The sequence below is a fragment of the Octopus bimaculoides genome, chromosome 2, assembly GCF_001194135.2.
Source record: "Octopus bimaculoides isolate UCB-OBI-ISO-001 chromosome 2, ASM119413v2, whole genome shotgun sequence".
In the NCBI taxonomy this organism is placed as follows: Eukaryota; Metazoa; Mollusca; class Cephalopoda; order Octopoda; family Octopodidae; genus Octopus; species Octopus bimaculoides.
In genome coordinates this window covers 41,227,756-41,247,281 of record NC_068982.1, presented here as the reverse complement: position 1 = coordinate 41,247,281, position 19,526 = coordinate 41,227,756, and the positions used below count along the sequence as shown (strand labels likewise).

Sequence of the window (19,526 nt, the reverse complement as noted above, 5' to 3'; positions counted from 1 at the left end):
TGATTATCGTCATCTAGAGAGCTAATTCAGTTTTCTGTACTACTAAATATTTCATATGATAAACCACAATAATCAACGTGTCAATCAAGCCCAATGCATTTCTGCTTCTCTCTCGCCAAAAGCGATGAATCAAATATTTTTCGTAATGATGCCGGTGTCTTTTACGTAACACTCTGTTTTCATAATGGTTGCTGCGTTAGCTGTACAGTTCCCTCCAAGTGACGTCACAACTGCAAAGGAGGTGGAGAACAAATCACGTCAGGAAAGGAAGTAGCCAATTAAAGAGCGTGCTAATGCGAAAGAGAGAGGCAACCGGAGACAGAGAAGGAAAAAGAGAAAGAGTGAGCGAGCGAGAAAGATGTATGGAGGGAAGGGAAGCTATAAGGACAATGACTGCGATGAGACGAAGAGGGAGAAATGAATAAGAAGGAGTGGTTGCGACTGTAAGAGCGGGAAGCCGATATAGAAATTTATTTGGTTATTATTTTTTTCTGTCGGTATTTGCAATATGCTTAGTCGGTGCGTTACCGTTTTTATGTTGCTGTTATTATTTTAGTGGATACACCCTTCGGCAAGTTTTGTTTTTCTAATCTAAACCCAGGATTTGGATATTCATTTATATTATAATCGACGATTTTGATATTTTAAAGTTAGCCTGACATGTTCCATAGTTGGATGTACCCCATCTGTAACCAGTATTGTCCAATATGAAGTAAGTTATCGATTTATCATTTATGTTATGATTATATTTTTATTGTACAATTTTGAAAAGTATATTTGAAAATTACAGGTTATATAAAAAAAAATCGTCCATCGTTCTTATTAGGAAGCATTTTTATGACGTGAAAGGCTTCCTTCAATAAGCCACGTGTTAAACCTCTGCAAAAGTGCTGTCTATTCTGTTCATTAAAATAAAAGAAAGTAATCTTTTTCATGTATTGGTATAAACTGAAATAGTGCCTATATTGGTTTCCAAAGGAGTCTTCAGCAGATTTATGGATTTTTTTATTTTTTTTACATGCACACGTGTGTATATGTGTGATTCATCTACGTCTTTCATACGCACATGTATGCAGTGGCCACAAAACGGGGATCTGTTTTCGTTTCGTGAACTATTGAATTTCGACCCCCGTCTTTATGATTTCTCTCGATACTTCTCCATTTTTATTTAAGCTTAAATTTTTATAGAATTAAATTATTTATATTCATTTCAGTTTGTTTATTCGAACTATCAATTTTAAATGCACTCTCACTCTGCAACTAGAACTAGTTAAAACGAACTCTTAGATCTTGCGCAACTTGATAACTGTTTTTTCAACGTCACAATAGAAGGGAGGAGAGTTGGCATTTTATTAATCCACATGGTATTTCTCTTTAACGACTTCTAAATTAGGCTTCCCTGCTTTTATACTTTCATTAAATTCTTAATGATCTCGAAATCAACTGAAGTTTCTTTGGGAAATATATAATAGAATTTACAATTATAAATGTGACACGTCTGAAATATAAAGTGCCTTAGTCATTATTTTGAAGTGATCTTATCCCATCATTCCGTTGCTTCGCTATTTAAATAAAGTATTTTAACTAATTTTTTCTGACGAGGTTGCTCTAAGCGGTGTATTAAACAATTTAAGATGTATTTTTTAAAATACCATTAAATGAAATTCCTTTGAAATTCTCTCATTTATCATGGTAAACTTTTTTAGTCGCAATTCACGTGGGTTTATTTTCACTAGTCCTACATGATCTGACTAAACATGGTATGTGATATCCACTCCTATGGCTTTTAGAAATAAATGTACTGTAATTTTTTTTTTTTTCATTAGCAAATATTTTAAAACTTCAATTTTTCGATACATTTACTTGAACTCCTTTATATAGTGATGTTTTTCTTTTCCCCTTCTTTTCGGCAACCCGTTTCTCACTGACGGGTTTGCCTACCGGCAACATGAATCCCTAGATATATCATATTTCTTCCGTGTTTGCAGTCCTTAAAAAGATCGTCAAACGTTTGACGATCTTTTGAGAAAATGAGACTTATAATTAATGTTACAAAGATTAGAAATCTCATTTTCCTTCCTTGGGTTGTTTTTTCCCTCCTCAAATATTTTCGCTACCAAAATCTATATTCATTGTCCTTACGTGGACTAAAATCTAAGTTGATAAAGCTTACGACAAAATCGCAATTCTAAATATATATTGATTTATAATGATGTAGAATTTACATTTAACACATTTTATTGCCTAGGTATTCGCATTTAAAAAAAAAATACAACTGTATTTAGGTCTATAAATTGTTGAAGACTTGATAAGAAATGTTTATATAAACTTTTCCATATGTACCTTAATCTTTTGAATTGAACAATGTTTTAAACAATTGAACTTTCAACGTTAAGACGATAAAATAAATAGCTCAACTACTCTAAATGTTACAGATTATAAAGAATTATAGACCTGTGTTGATAGCCAATAACCACATCATAGGTTTTAACTGAAATAACTTTTCAGTTACAAATCATATTTTGGGGATTTTGTAATTTTATAATTCTTTTCTAGATTCTCTTTACTCCACCTTTATAATAAACAGCACTTGAATGATTTTTATTTATTGAGCAAAAGAGATCCTTTGTTTTAAAAAGGTTCGGTCTTACAACTTCAATTATTTCAGATGTTTTGAGCTCTCGTCCTGCATAAAAATCTGAGACGTTCTAATTCACTGGGATAAACTATTGTCCTTGCAATACTTCATTCAATAATAGCCATGTGAAATCCTGAGTTGTAGTCAAAGTTCTTTCTGGAGAAAAATCAAATTAACTTAAGACGAAATTTCAAGGCAATTTTTCCGCACCAATTTTTAATTACTAACTTTAAAATAAAATTATAAATGTTTATTACTGATTACATTTCATATTGTATTTTTTTTTTATTGTGGCTGATTTTGTTTCTTTTGTTTTTCAGAAATAACAGCAGTAATCTTCATGACAGTAAGTAGTCATATCTCTTCAGTAGCAAGCAACCTGTCGCCCAGTCTGTTATCGTTTTTTGTTCACAGGTCATTCAACCGGACAGTGGACATGTTGCTTTCTTCTTCTTTCACCTCGTCTCACAACAAACACTTTCCATGGAATTTATTTTTAGTACTGGTCGCCGTTACCAAGGACTTAGGTCTTTGATTTCCTTTGTACCACATAAGAGGCAAATAAACTGTTAATTTCAGGTCTCCTAGAGTAAAAAGCAATTTCTTTCTCTCTCAAAGCATGAAGTCACATTACTAGCGAGAGGTTTCAACTCTCTTAACGAAAATTATGTGATAATTTGTTTTGCAGAAGCTTATAAAACCAGTTTGTTTTCAATCCTATTTTCCACCTCCTCTACTTTTTCACTGTGCTTTATTTTAAATCTGGTTTTGGAGTTTAAGCTTTGCAATGCAAACATTACTTCCATTGTGTTTGTTCAAATCTGGCTTTGAGTTGAAGCTTTGCAAACATTTATAGTTGAACTTGGACTGAATCTGCTATGTAGGCTGAGGAAACTGTTGTTTTATGTATTAGGCTTAGTAACTCTTGTAATTGGTGTTGGATGGGAAATAGCTGACGGAAATGAATAACTGGCTTTTAGTAGCAACTGCTAAAATATTGTGAGAAGATGGCTACTGACTGCTGTAGTATATAAGGGATTAATTACACCAGGGCGACCCTAGCCAGGCGATCGCACTTTACACGCATTGAAACTTATACTAAAGAGGGCATGGTGTAGCGTTACTGGTTAATTTATTCAAATGTAAAATAATGTGGACAGTCAGAAAAGAGGTTGCGAGGATTTCCGAACGAATCTGATGCTTGTAAAAAATTATGTACATATTAAAATGTCAAAACTTGTGATGTTATTAATAATAATGAAAAAAAACATCTGTGTGTGTGTGTGTGTGTGTGTATATATATATATATATATATATAGCGAGAGAGAGATTTCTATCCAGCTAGTAGTTCTTTCGGAAACTATTCTTGATAGTAAAAATTGCATATTAAATATATTGAATTATTTATTTTAGAAATTTTGGGTTTACTATTCATTATATCTACATCCCTTTTATGCGGATTCGCTTGAGTATATATATATCCCCCCCCCCCACAAATTGGCTGCTTTTAAATCCGTTATTTATTCAATTTGAACGGTCTAATGAGATCTCGATAAAATTATTTCCCAATGTAGTTCTCCGTTGAAGCTATTTGCATGTCAAGAGGAAAGAATGTGAAATCAACAGAACCATATGTCTGAAAGTGTCTCAGTGCAGTGATACCGGCTTTCATCGGTGACGCACGTGCGCCTGGCTATGATCATCATCGTTGATAAATTTATTTTCTATGGAGCCTTTATTATTTTTTTCCTCGTTCTGCAATTGAAAATTGATACCATGCTCTACATTCTTTTGTTTTGTCTCTTGTCAGCTGATCGCGAATTATTTAGTTAGCTTTCTCCCTCTTTTGTACTGCAAATGGGCAAAGGGCGATATATGGAACCGAATTTATATTTGGCCATTATATTACATAGCAGCTTGACAAAAGCAATTAAAATATTTTTTTATAATATATCTGCTGATGATTTTACTTGTCTACTTTTATTTTAAAGACAATATAGGTCATACACGTGGCATTTTAATACATGCATATGGTAGATATTTTAAATGAGTAGATACGGTCTAATAGTCATAATTTATTGCTTGCTGCGGTTTTTCAGTCAGAGCAGTTATGCGTTGTACAGTTTAGTCAATGGAATTGCTTGCCATATGTACTTTTAAGAACTGATGCCAATATATAGGTTTTTCTGTGATAATTTATGAAGCTGAAGAAACATCTGTAGGGCTTTGTTTAATGTCAGCTAAAATTCCAGGGTAATTTTTGTTCACTAACGGCGAAGTTTAAAATGGAATTCATCACATGGCAAAAAAAAAAAATCGTAGGAAATTGTATGATAGGGGTTATTTAAACGTTTGCACTCATTTTACTGGGCTATTTTCAGGTGTAGTGTGATTGATATAAATTGTATGAACATCTTTATTTAGATAAGACAAAATAGGCTTAGCTTCAGGAGTGTATCTCCCCACCGACTTTGTTTTTTATCATAACTTTCTTAGATAATTTTTAACGATTTTTCCCCTTTTCTTTGGAGGATCATACTTCTTCCTTGAACTTTGTCAAATTCATATCTTTCAATAAAATTTTTTTGAGATACATTTTCGATATAGATTACAATTTTCCCCCCTCCCCTATTTTATAAAGACTACATACTCAAAGACTTGTGTCTTAAAAATTTAAATATATATTTAAAAAAAAAAACATTGTGGGATTGTGAAACGATTCCCTCTCTCCCATTTATTGCCTATTTTCAATGTTTTTTTTTCATTGTATCGTAATCTGCACCATTTAAAATGTATTTCTGGTAATTTTTATTAAAAAATGTGCAATTTAAAGAAAGTTGTGGGAAAACAATGTCAGTGGGAGAACACGCACCACACACATCATTTTTAACGTCTAACGCCTGTTATTTCCATGCTGACTAGAGTTATGCGGATGAAACAATGCTTACAGGCGCGCGTAAATGCGTACGTGCTTGTTTTTGTTACTAATGAATTTGTTTTCTCTTCTTGTTGATAGCTTTTGAAAATATTTCTTTTTCAATAAGTATTCTTCGATATTTTTCTGTTTTGCTATATGTCCTGTACATGAATTTACTAGCAGTTAACTTATTTCCCTAGCAACTAATCATCTGAGGAAATCCTCGCATTGTTCGGTTGCTACTGTATTTATTTATTCCATACTAATTGATCTTTCCAATTCATGGTCGTATTGCGGTGGTGAAGTTTATGCAAATTATACAAGTCTTGTCTAGATTGTTTTCATAGACTACTACATTGTTTTTGTTTTTTTTCATCAGATCAAACCGGTTTTCATAAAGTAATTATACTGGCGTCAATTCAATTGATGAATCCTTCATCTTTCATGAGAGGCTGAGAGAAAAGGAGAGAGAGAGACCATCTAGTGTTCAAAACGATCAATCATTGTTTTTGTTTTTATAGACTCTAAGATATTGCTTCCAGGCTTCTTTCAATTTTCTGTTTACCGAACCTGGTCTTTGATTGGTCCGGGGCGATAGTAGAAAACAATTTGTCCAAGGGTGCCCCGCAGTAGGACTGATCCCGAAACCACGTGGTGGATTTGGTAGTCAAAATGAAAGGTGCTTGTCGTGTGTATTTTCGATAATACTCACGCATCATGTCATGTATAATCATTTAACGTCCGCTTTCCATGCTGGCATGGGTTGGACGGTTTTACTGAACACTAGTAAGAGGGGGGGGGGCTGAACAAGGTTCCGATCTGATTTGGCAAGGTTTCTACGGCTGGATGCCCTTCCTAACGCCAACCACTCGCAGTGTAGTTTTCGTTTTTTACGTGCCACCGGCACTGCTGCCATTGGCCTGACACCGGCATCGGCTACGACTACGGTCTCACTTGGCTTTACAGATCTACACAAGCACGGTATATCGCCAAAGGTTTTGGTCACCTGTCACTGCCTCCATGCGACCCAACAATCGAACGGTGCTTCTTTCAGTTTCCGTCTATCAAATCCACTCTCATTCCTTCGGTCATCCCTGGGTTATAGAAGACGCTTGCCCAAGTTATCAAGCAGTGGAATTGAACCCAAAACCAAGTGTGTGTGTGTGTCTCACTGTCATACAGAATCATTTCATATATATTCTGCAAAAACGGATCTGGTCATTGAGATATATTATTTTGCTTGGAAACACGTCAGGGTTGGTGACTGGAAGGACATCCACCCGTAGAAAATAATCCTGAAGCTCTGGCTCATACAAGCATGGAAAAGTAGACGTTTTAACAATTATGTTATACTTGGGTTTAGTGGGGTGGGGTCACGCTCATATCTATAAAAGCCCTGTAAACTCGACAACAATGCCCTATGATAGGCATTATTTTAATCTTAATTTATGTAATTTACAATAATTTCATGACCTGCTGGATGATCTTAAACAGAACTATGAACATATTAGGAATAGCTTTTGCAAGTAGTGTTATGAAATCATTGTCTTTATACTACGCCTTAATTTAATATTTATAGATTGCTCTCAAGCTCCATTAATGTAATTATCTCTTCCATTGTATTCAAATGTCAGTAACAAGTGATAAACAAAAGAATGAATAATAAAATTTTTTTAAAAACCTGAATTTAAAATGGTCAAATGCTACTAAACCCCATCTTTTTTTTTTCTCTTTCGGATTACATTAGCTATGCTCCTTTTTTTTAAAATATGATGTATCGCTTAAAGATTGGCTGCTATTTCTAGCGTACTGAACAACTGCTTCATTGTTCTGTTCCCTCGTATGCTTGAATAAGCAAGGTGTAGTTTCCATGATTAACGAGAACATCATTGTTGTTGAGTTAAAAGAATAATTATTCAAAGTTATCTAATATAGAAATGATTGTTTTGTTATGAATTTGAAAATATATATTTTTTAATCAATGAATAATTGTACAAGCAAGCTTTCGAGAAGGTCATGAGAGAATAAATGTAGGTTGGCTTGACCACGTGTACGCATTTTAGTTTGGATATGAGTGAAAATGTTCCGGCTTACACGTCCTGCCTTCTCTTCAAAATCTGCTGATTTGGATTAAAATAGAACGGCATGTAAGGCAATTAGAATAAAGTAACAGCTTGTCAGTAACTTTTTTGTCGTAGTTTTTTTCTTTCAGATATTTTGCATGCATTTGTATTTAGCAACATCATTCAATTTTTGGAAGTAATCTTAGTCGTATCTTTATTTATTATATATTCTTGCATGGAACGTTAGTTTTTACTGTTTATAAACTTTTGTAAGATTTGGTTAACAAAATGTTTCAGTTTTAAAGATTGTTTCCTCTCATGCATACGAACACTGCTATTTCAGCTGTTTTTACTTCAGTCAAGTCTCCTTAATTCCTGAAGAGAAAAAGCACTAGTCTGAATGTCTGATTACTCGTCTTACAATACCAGTATAAAACCCTCTGCGTGAATTAACTTAAAATATTAAATGCTATTTGATTTTAAACTTTATTCTACTTCCCTGTGCTTCGGCTGAATAATATCATTCCTATATTATATTATAACTTTCTCCCGTAATTGATACAACTGCATTAATACAAACTAAATATAATTACAGAAAAAAATTTAGGATTTTCTAAAGTATTGTTTGTTAAACTAAAACGTTTACTTTATAGTTTACATTTATCTTTTGAGTAACAAAGACTATTTTATTCCAGGTGTTGTCATTGAAGCTACATCTTATAACAAACTTCTCTCTCAATTTGAAGATTTTGTAGCGTCTTCGGGTAAGGGATTTTTTGTCTAGATATTTTTCAGTTTTATTTTTAAAAAAAAAACACCAAAATACTTTAATACCGTTTTAAATCGAAATGTAAAAAAAAAAAAAAATAGTACATCTATTGATTTTTGTCCGTCAACAAAGTTTTATTGTAACCTAAGTAAATTTTGTTTTGAAAATTTACCCATGATCTGTATGTAGTGAAGGGGGGGGGGTCCTTAGGCGTTATAATAGGCAGCGAAAGAAATGGGTATTAGAGACGGGCGTTATTTTTAAGGTCTGAGAAATTGCTGTTGGAAAGGTGTGACTAGACACTATCAACCACTCATGAACTGAAAAGCAGGGTGATTGTCGTGCCCATGCTACCCATCCCCTCCTTTTCGTCGCTGCTCTATAAAGAAAGGCATTATAACTTTCTCTGCTATTTATAATCTATTCAGAACAGATGACACATGGCAGCATCAAGTTTTTTTCTTTAGTTTAGTACCTCTTGCTCAAAGTTCAATTATCGCACTCATCATCCCTCCCCACCCAATTAAACAATCAGTTCTTAATTACAATAACATCTTCCATACAAGATTGGCTTTAAGTTTAGACACTAATTTAAAAAAAAATTTTTTACAAAAGAGAATATATATATCTTTTTACTTGTTTCAGTCATTAATTAGACTGCTGGGGTAACGCCTTGTAGGATTTTAGTTGAACTAATCGAATCCACTATTTTTTAAATTTTTTGTAAAGCCTGGTACTTATTCTTTTTGTCGGACCGCTAAGTTAGGGGACGAGAATACAGCGTCATCGGTTGTTAAACACAAAGAAACACACACACACACACACACACACACACACACAAGACGGGTTTCTTTCAGTTTTCTCACTCTTCAAACTTTGGTCACAACCCGAGGTTATATAGTAGAAGACACTTGCCCGAGGTGCTATGCAGAGTTGGGAAGCAAGCTTCTTACCACAGCCACTAGATTTTTACCAAAAAAAAAAAAATGGGTTGATAGTGAACTTGAAGTTTAATAAACATGTACTCTTCTAAAAAGTATTGAGTAAAAATAAATGTGTGTGAATGAAAGATGTAATCTCAAGATGGAAAGTTAAATTGGTACAGTTAGGTTGAATAGGATCCACTCGATGATGTTTGTACTCAGATGAAAAATAGATTAAAACGAAAAAAAAAAGGCCCCGAATACCATGCTTTTGGTGAGACAGATTTTATTTGTTCAACTTGAAAAGACATTTTATTGATAGCTGGTTAGCAGTGAGTTAGTTGTTCAAGAGGATGTTTGAGGAAGCTAAAAATAGTGTCAGAAGTGAGCGAGTTCAGTAATCTGTTTGCAGTAGGGTTGGGATGTAAGCTTGGGTGTGTACACAGAAACTACTACATATTGAAAGCATGAGCATTTTTAACAAGAGTTGAGTTGCACCAAAGTTTGAAAAGGAACATGCCAAACCCAAATATGAGCTAGTTAACTAAATACTCAAAGCTTTGTAATCTGTGCTAGCCAATTCATTACAGTTGCAGATACATTACTGCTATCCCATTATCATTTAAAAACCTACTTTACATGCTGGCATGAGTTGGCTGGTTTGATAGAATCCAGTGAGCTACAGAGCTGCTTCATGTCAGCTTAAGCATGATTTCTATGACTGTATGCCCTCCATAATGCCAACTACTTTACAGTGCTTACTGGGTGCTTTTTACGTGCCACTAGTATTGGTAAGGTTGCTAAGTAGCTTGCAAACAGGAAAGAACCAGCAGAAGGGAAAGGAAAAGCCCCATTGATTAAGAGGTGCAGTATTTGAGAGAGTGGAAAGATTTTATGCCAAGTAGAAGTAGAGGTGTCTTGTTGTGGAGAAGGTACATGGCTACTTTGCATATCTGGATGTTTGGTAGCTATAAGTTGCCAGGCCCAAACCCTGAGGAAGCAAGAGAAGATACAGGCAGTGGATCCAGGAGGGGATAGTAACAGATGGTTAGATGTGAGGGTAGAGGTGAATGTAGTGGGAGGTGTGGCTCGGTGGGAAATAGCAGTGACATGTGGTAGTTCAGGGAGGGGCAAATGTAGAGGTACATGTAGATGAGTAAAATAACAAAATGTTAATGTCTCAGATGTAATACACTCAGTAAAGATCACATATAGCTATAAATTGAACCATTGATATTTATTTCAATTGCTTATTGAAAGTAATTAGTAATTTTTGTCACCAAGTTTTGAATAATAAAATTTTTAGGTTTGACTAAATCATGAATTAATGTACTGCCATTTATATTTTTTAATGATTTCTTTACCATTTATGTTTTCTTTTTAATCTAGACTTTCCACCAGTACAAGATTTAACAAGGTTAGTATATGCTGAATGATTTGAATGTTTATTTTTCCATATTTGTTCATTTTGTGGCATGATTTTTACAGCTAGAAGCCTTTTCTGTTAACTAGCTGACTAAGAGTATGTCTACAATAGGATTAAGGAGTCTACTCTGTTCTATCAGTTTCTATTCAAGGCTACTGCTCGCCTAGATGAGTTGCCTTCACTGTGGTTTGCAAAACCTGTCCTATGTGTGATAAAGGTTGGATCTTTTACATTTATCAATGAGTTTGTTTGGAATTACCAGCTTACTGGGCAGATTGCATTCACTGTGGCTGAAAGGCTATGTCTTCATGATGTAAGGAAGGAATTTGGTTATCATTGAGATGAGTAGCATGTAGAACAGTGATTAGAAATTATCTGCATGGAGACTGAAGTTTCTCGTCATCCTATAATCAGAATTTTCAGCTTGCAAATTCCACATCTTAGTGTTGAAGATGATTGGTTTGTCAGTATCAGTGGGAGGGGAGGTATTCCAGTCACATGAAAAGTCTTGGCATACTGTCTGATTTATTATCTGTTCAACTGAATTTTTCTTCTGCTCATGTTAAGAATATAGTGAATTTCCTGGGCTCTTAACCAATAAACTCTTTTATGTATAATTTATCATGTCCACTTTTCCAAGATTGCATGGGTTGGATGGAGTTTATTGAGGCAGATATCCTATGGCCAGACTGCCCTTCCTGGTGCCAACCCTTGTTTCCAAGTAAGGTAATATTTCCCAATAGCCAAACATGTTTTTGCACAATGTTGGAACTGACATTCATTTACAACAATTGTGATTTCAAGACACATTTATGTGCATGCATACTCATATAATGAGTTTCTTTCAGTTTCTATCTATCATAAACCACTCAAAAAGCTGTAGTCAGCTTGGGGCTGTAGTAGATGACACTTGTTCAAGGTGTCACGAAGTAGGACTGAAACTGAAACCATGTAGTCAAGAATCAAACTCTTTAAGACACAGATGCAGAATATTTAAGCTGTTGCAGTATGTTAGTAAGTGTAGAATTGTTGATCAGGTTATATAATGAAGACAAACCTCTCGATTTGTGTGCAGTTCTTCATTGAAAAATGAAGCTTGTCGCTGAGAGTCTGTAATTGTTTGGAGTTTTCAGCTCTTTAGCATTTAAACTGGCTATATCAGGCCCAAATATTCTACCAGTTTTAAGTTCAAATCAACCAGATGTGGCTTCTCACACCTATACGATGTCCTTGTCAAATTATACAATCATGATTGAAATCTAGAACTAGTGAGATAATGCATAATTAAATCAAACCAATTTGAATAAATAAACATCATGCTTGACAGAATAATCTGAATGCTAAAGGGTTAAATATTTTTTGTGTTCTCATAAAGGAATTGAATGTTTGATGCAATCTTGGTTGTGTGATATGTATAACTATAAGTGAACAGCAATACTAAAAATTTTTCTTTTTCTTTTTCCTATCTACAGTGCAAAGACATCAAGTATTTCATTAATACCTACAAGTTTCCAGAATATTACAGCATACAAAACTGATGGCTTTTCCCATCCAACTCCAACAATTACTGTATCTGCAACTAGAAATGAAAATTCACTTCCAAGAAAATTATCACTAGTGTCTAATGGTATTGTAAAAAAATTAGTTAAAAATAGACATGGCATTCCTGTGTCTTCATTACTCAGAGATCCTAGAGTCAATAAAATGAAGCTTGTAACTGATGTGCAGTGCAATGGTACCAATGTTGTTCATGGCACATCGAATCGTAAGTATTATTTCTTTGTATTCAGGGTATATCTTAAAATTGTAAGACATAAATGTAATGTAAATAATTTGGCATTTTATTTTTACCACAAATTATTTGCTACAAGTGTGTAAAATACATGTTTTTGGGGTTGATAAAATTTTTCACTGGTTTTAATTACAATATTTTTACATACTCAGTGTCCATGACTATTTGTTCAAGAGCTACAAACCCGATAGGGGTAAGTTATTCACTAATGGAGATTTGGTCCAAAAACTGGCAGCAATAAACTCTGCTGAATGCACCCAAGAGACTTGTGGTGATGTTAAACTGGGCAGCAGATTAAGACTACCACTCAAGAGGAGAAACATTATCTCTGACAGGCTTCCACACAGTTTCCATCTACCAAATATCGCAAAGTTTCGGCCCACCTAAGGTTATGGTAAGAGACACTTGCCTAAGGTACCATGCATTAGAATTAAATCCCAAACTAGACAACTGAAATACAAACTTATTGACCATACATCATCCTCATCGTTTAACGCCCACTTTCCATGCTAGCATGGGTTGGACCCTATTTGTAAAATATATATCAAATTCAAGGTATATCTAGCACTGTAAAAGAACAGCCAGTTTTTGAATAGAAACAAAAAATGCTAAATATTTGCTTATAAAAAGGTACAGGCATGACTAGTAAGAAGCTTGCTTCCCAACCACGTAGTTCTGGGTTCAGTCCCACTGCATGGCACCTTGGACAGGTGTCTCCTGCAGCTTTGGGCTAACCAAAGCCTTGTGAATGGATTTTTTGGTAGATGGAAACTGAAAAAATGTGTTTTTGTGCCTGTGTTTGTCCCCACATCATTGCTTGACAACTGATGGTGGTGTGTTTATGTCCCCATAACTTGGTGGATTGGCAAAACAGACTGATAGAATAAATACTAGGCTTACAAAGAATAAGTCCTGGGGTTGATTTCTTCGACTAAGATCCTTTAAGGTGGTGCTCCAGCATGGCTACGGTCAAATGACTGAACCACGTAAAAGAAAGTAAATTTAACCCTTTGGTGTTCAGATTATGTTTATTCATTCATGTTTTGAATTAATCTTGCATTATCTTGTAACTTGAAAATTTCAAGGAGATGTGATTGTTCAGTTTTAGAATGACATTGTAGGGTAGGTGTGATAGGCTAGAACCAATCAGTTTAAATACTAAAGGGTTGTGTGTGATTTTAAAACTGTACAGGATAAGAAAATATCCACAAAAAAAAAAAAATACTGAGAAATGAATGTTATTTATATATCCTAATTAGCATTTTTTTATATAGATATATATATATATATATATTTCAGAAAACCAAGTTAATGTGGCATCAATTACTGATGTTGAGAATTCAGATCCACTCCAGTCAAATGTGTTGAAGCCTGTCAGTTCTAAATTGGCTGGAAACCAAACAATTAAACCAAATAGTGAAACTAACCAAACTGGAAACTCTGCATTAAATGATACAAAAGACTCTATACCACCAATTGTTCTACCAGAATTATCTTTTACAAGGCCAGTTAAAAAAAGTGCTTCGGCAGATGAATTTCCAGACTTACTGAAGCCTCAAAATTTAACAAGATATGTTGAATTAAGTTCATTAAAAAGTCAAGATAATAACAATAATAACTCTTCTAAGAAGCAAACTATTCAGTATAAGCCCTATTATAGTCATTTAAGGGATCATGACTACACACTTAATTGTCCTAGATTTATTCCTAAAGAAAAGAGTACTACTACTACTACTACTACTACTACTACTACTACTACTACTACAACATCATCAACAAGAAGGTCATTTATAATTCCAAAGAAAAAGAAAAAAATTAGTGATGACCAATGCTTAGATAATTCTGTGAGCAATACAAACAAAGACTCAGATAACCCTAATACGCAGGAATATTTTTCTAACGATCCACAAACTAATAGCTTAAAACTTGAAAATGAAAATTCTAGTTCTTCAAATGTACAGACAGCTAATTCAACATCTTCACCCCTACCTGTTAGTTCTGATGATACAAAGGATGTGCTTCATGAAGAAAAACGAGAAACAGCTGAAGTCTCTTCAGACTTTGAATCTGTTGAAAAACAGAATATATCATCTTGTGGATTAAGTGCCCTGCATGATTATGTTAGCAGTGAAAATCCATTTGATTGTCGAAATGTTGACAATCATGATTTTCGCACTTGTGATATGTGTAAGGATTTCTTCCCGAAACCTAATTCTGGTGAGAAATGCAATGATGATGTTTTTCCTGATGTTGTACCCTGTCAGATGTGTTGTCACTTAAGTGAAGACAATTTGACTGCAAACTATGTAAAACATTGCAATGTAAATAGTCCTCTAGGTCACTTGAATCCATGTGGTTTGTTGTCTTGTCCTACAGATGAAGCAATCAATGCTTGTATTTTTGATTATCCTAATGATAAAGAATTGGAGAAGATTTCTTCTACAGATGTTGAAGGGATCTTAGACTCTGATATGTTAGATTTTACTAGTTTAAAAACAATTGATCAGAACCATTTTAATCTCAAAAATTCTCTGGATTTGTTGATATCACCGTCTTTAAGACACAATCAAAAAACTTATGAAAATTTCTGTAACTTCCCTAATGAAACAACAGTAAATATATCTTATGAAAACGATGATAATCTAAAAGAAAGTATTTTAAATGAAAATGATTTTTTATTTATTTCTGAACCAGTTAAAACCTCTGTGGATAGTCCTTCAACAACAAAAATTAGTGATCAAGCAGTTAATGAGAATACATCTAATAATGAAAACTCCCCCATGGAGGAGGATCCTCTTTATAAATCAGATGAAAAAGATATGAGTATAGACAATGATGGATCAGATGATGAAGTTCTGTTAAATAAAGTGCCAACATATTTAAGTGGGCTATCAATAGAAGCAATTAACAGCAAACCTAAGATTAGTTATCAATCTTATATTGATAATGAGATTGATACATCTGACTTTATCAAAAATCCTTCTCCTGAACATGTGACTGAGCTTTGTAAGATCCCAGCATACCATCAATCTTTCAGCAATAGTACAAAGTATGATATAAATTCCTCTTCTCTGGTTCATAAATATCCTTGGAGTGAAAGGAGAAAAAGTGCGATACGTCATCATCAGCAGTTTGACTCTGATTGTGAAACTTCAAAAAGTTGTCTTTCATCGTCGTAAGTATTGATTTATTTTCCAGTAAAACTGTAGACTTGTCTTATGTACAGTCTTATTGAAATTATGATCATTTGGTCTTCATCACTGGGATACTGAAAGTAAAGCCAACATTTCTATTTAAATAAATTACTAGGTAACTCTACTGAATTGGCTTTTGTTTATACTTGTTCTCCATGAACTCAACATCTAATCATTACTGGCTTTATTGATCATCACTATTGCAGTAACTTTTTTCTTTTTTTGTGTATATATAGCTAAAATTATAGTTTTTATAAAAGTGGCTGTGCTGAAAAGTTCTTGGTTTTGGGTTAAAGAAAATACAGGAGGATCAGTTAATTATGATTTTATTCAACAAATTCCCCTCTCAGATTTACTCACTTATTGCAGCAGTCCTTCAGTTTTTCTAAGCCCTATAAAAGAAGTCAGAAGGTTGGGCCTCCAACCAGGTCTTTTGTTAAACTCCTAAAGCCAGAATCTTGTCAGCACTCCTTCATATCCACTCTGCTGGATCACTTTTGCCCAGTGGTCATTCAAAATCGTTTCTTAACCAATTTCTTAAATTTCATTCTGCCATTCTCTTGCATGGGTGGTAACAAAGATCCAAGCAGCTAACCTAATTTCTTTTCAAACAATGATCTACATTTAATTCCTTCAAGATTTATTTCATAGTGTATAAACTCATCGTAAACTGATTTAAAAATAATAGTTTATAACCCCCCCCCCCACACACACATAAAATGATTTTGTTCTGTGTTCAGCTCTTCTAAACATAAAAGCATTTTTACCCAATTTCATTGGAATGCATTAATATATTATTTGTATTATTAAAGATCTCCTACTGCAGTGAGCTGGCAGAATCGTTTAGCCCGCTGGACAAAATACTTTTTTAGCATTTCTATCTGCCAGAAATAAAAGCTAATATTCTTTCAAATTACACTATCATCATTTAACAACTGTTTTCCATGCTGGCATGGGTTGGACAGTTTGACAGGAGCTGGCCAACCAGAGAACTGTACCAGGCTCCAATTGTCTGTTTTGACATAGTTTCTATGGTTGGATGCCCCCAATGTCAACCACTTAAGAGTGTAGTGCGTGCTTTTTATGTGGCACCAGCACCTGTTTCTTTTTAAAAAGGGTGAACACTTTCAACAGTATAGTCATGGTTGGAATGTTTTAAATCCTGGATATATTCAATCTCTTCGTGATTCCTCACAATGATATGAAATGTTGCAATCATATTTTTGGTTTTCCTGCACAAGACAAATGATATACTAATCATTTTAATTATTTATTGATATGGTATTCTCTCTTAATTAGGTACATTCTTAATATGGTTAAACTATTTATTGTATACTAAACTTTGTATTTATAAGTCAAATACATTGTTTGCATGCTTTAAAGTAAAAACAAGTATTACCAGTTAGCAAGAAATGCTTATATCTTTACAGCTGTTTCAGTGAATCACTTTTTATTTGTAGTCTTTGAGGATGATTAACAGTACCTTTACTACACTTCTTTTCAGTTTCCCAATTTTCTATGTGCAAACAGCTCTAGAATTATTAGCATATAGTTCACCATCTTCTGACTTGGGTTTTGTTGAACAAACCTCCTCAAGCCTTTTATTGATGTCTGTTATTGTTTAATCATGAAGTTCCACTAGCTGTCTCAACTTCATGGTTCAAATCCTACTACAAGCTTTGCATTGTGTTTTGGAGCTAGGTATATTATTTGTTTCACTTGAAACCAGGCATGGGCAACTGTTTTCAAGTAACAGGCCATCCTATTAAAAAGCATTCAAGGTAATTTTCCATTTAGGCATGCCATTCACTAAGTCCTGCAAGCCACAAGTTGCCCATGGTTGCTTTAAATATGAAATAATTTTACATATTTTATGTTGAAGTGGTTGGCACTAGTTTTTCAGAAGTTACTTTAACTCTTCAGTATTCAGGTTACTGTCAAATGTTACACTTATTTCAACACATTGTTTAGAATTACTCTTGCATTATCTTGTAGCATCAACATTTCAATGATGTAATTATTTGTTGAATAACATTGTAGAGTAGGTGTGGGAGAACAGATCTGGCTGGTTTGAACATAAAATGGGTAGAATATTGGTCTGATATGGCTGGTTTAAATGCTAAAGGGTTAACCATTAGCATTTAAATAGGCCATATCCAGACAAAATATTCTACCTGTTTTGTGTTCAAACTGGCCAGAACCAGCCTCTCACCCTATCCTACAATGCCATTCTAAAAACAATCGTCAAAATTTCAAAGTTATCAGATAATACACGAATAATTAAAAACAATGTGAAAAAATAAGAATTACATTAGATGGAGTAATCTGAATGGTAAAGGATTATAAATGAAAGTGTCTCAATTCAGTATAGCAATAGCATATAGGTTTGAGTTGTGGATTCATATTATAATGTTAGATGGTTTTACTGACTCAGATGATATTCTGATATTCTTTTGTTCTGTCTTGTTGCAGATGAATTATATCTTCCTCTGCTAACGCTGTCATCACCTCATCATTTAGTTTTGTCTATTGTTGCTATCAATGATCAAACTCCTTTTTCTCAATTTTCAGCAGTTCACCATCACCTTCTGATTCTCCAACTGAAGAATTTCCAAGCTGGTCACAGTCAAGTTCAAGGTCAACGTCTCCTAGTAGTGATTCTAGAAGTGGTCAGTTTTCCCCCTACAGTGATTACACATCATCACGGGATCGATCCCCATCACCATTCTCGCGGCATCGAAGTAGATATTCATTACAGAAAGTTTCAAGACATAATCGAAATTATTCTCGTATTCGTTCTCCTTACAGATATTCTAATCATCACAGATCTAGGTATGTACTGTCGTTGCAGTCATCTCAATCTTCTCCGTCAATCGACAATGGAAATGGTGCTTCTTTTATGGACATTTTTATAAAGGAACCATTTCTCTTGTCAGACTATATTTTCTTTTCTATTAACCCTTTAGATACCAACCCACCTGAAACTGCCCTTGATACTATGATACATACTTCCCATTTTAAAGTGATCTAAATTAAAATTTCATGTTAATTTATATTCCAAACCCCAGCTGAGAAATATCAGTTATATTAATAATTTTTTTAATTTTAAAAATATGGTAACGAATGGGTTAATTCTCTGTCAGTAATTATTTGATAAGATTTAAGATTCTTCATTTTTGCTTTTTGTGCATGTATTTGCCTAGTTCAGTGGTTCTTAGTAGGATCTGTATTGAGTGAGTGAGTATTAAATGCAAGAAGAATGGCGTGTGCAAAATTGTGGAACATTAATAACCATGAAGTGGGACAGTGAACAAAATTATATTACAGTAGCATTGAAAGTTGATTGAATCATTGTTGTCAACTAACAAGTCCAGGGGTCTTATGATACACCTCTTTTAGTTGAAAGCTGATAATCTCTGTTTGTTATGATAGTGTTTACCCATAAACATAGATGCTGAAGTTGACATTTGAGCTGTGTCATATAATTTGATTTTCAATAATTGTTTCTTGTGTAAACAATCTGAGCAGCTCAGACAAAATTAGATTGGGGGTGGGGGTCATACTCTGTTTTAAGCAAATTTTACACAGGTCTCGATTTGCAAAAATGCCCTTCAAACAAGTTGGCAGCAAAAAGGAAATGCTTTATTCACAATCCACTGTGTTTCGTGGTCAGTATTTTGTAAACACGTGCAGAGAATGTATTTAGCAGATTTTCTGAGTAAAATTAAATCATTTGAGCAAAACTTTAGCAGGTTATTCTGTGAGTTGCAAGTTTGAACCACCATAATTGGATAATGTTACCCC

General features: G+C 34.1%; 1 protein-coding gene across 3 annotated transcripts in view; it reads left to right on the top strand.

Annotated features, from left to right (window-relative positions):
- The first annotated feature begins 229 nt into the window (after nt 1-229).
- LOC106884229 (putative uncharacterized protein DDB_G0277255) overlaps nt 230-19,526 on the top strand; it is a 27,090-nt gene continuing 7,793 nt past the window's right edge. Inside the window, exons 1-7 of one of the 3 annotated variants that reach the window (XR_001411220.2) lie at nt 230-712; nt 2,959-2,984; nt 8,314-8,382; nt 10,700-10,727; nt 12,209-12,501; nt 13,828-15,703; nt 18,294-18,554. Coding sequence is in view for 2 of the 3 variants with exons in the window: in XM_014935489.2 (XP_014790975.1) it covers nt 708-712; nt 2,959-2,984; nt 8,314-8,382; nt 10,700-10,727; nt 12,209-12,501; nt 13,828-15,703; nt 18,294-18,554 (2,558 nt within the window). In the remaining variant the exon portion in view is untranslated. Of the gene's footprint in view, nt 713-2,958; nt 2,985-5,544; nt 5,603-8,313; nt 8,383-10,699; nt 10,728-12,208; nt 12,502-13,827; nt 15,704-18,293; nt 18,555-19,526 lie in introns of those variants that run through there. The other 2 variants (XM_014935489.2, XM_014935490.1) reach the window with 2 other exon arrangements.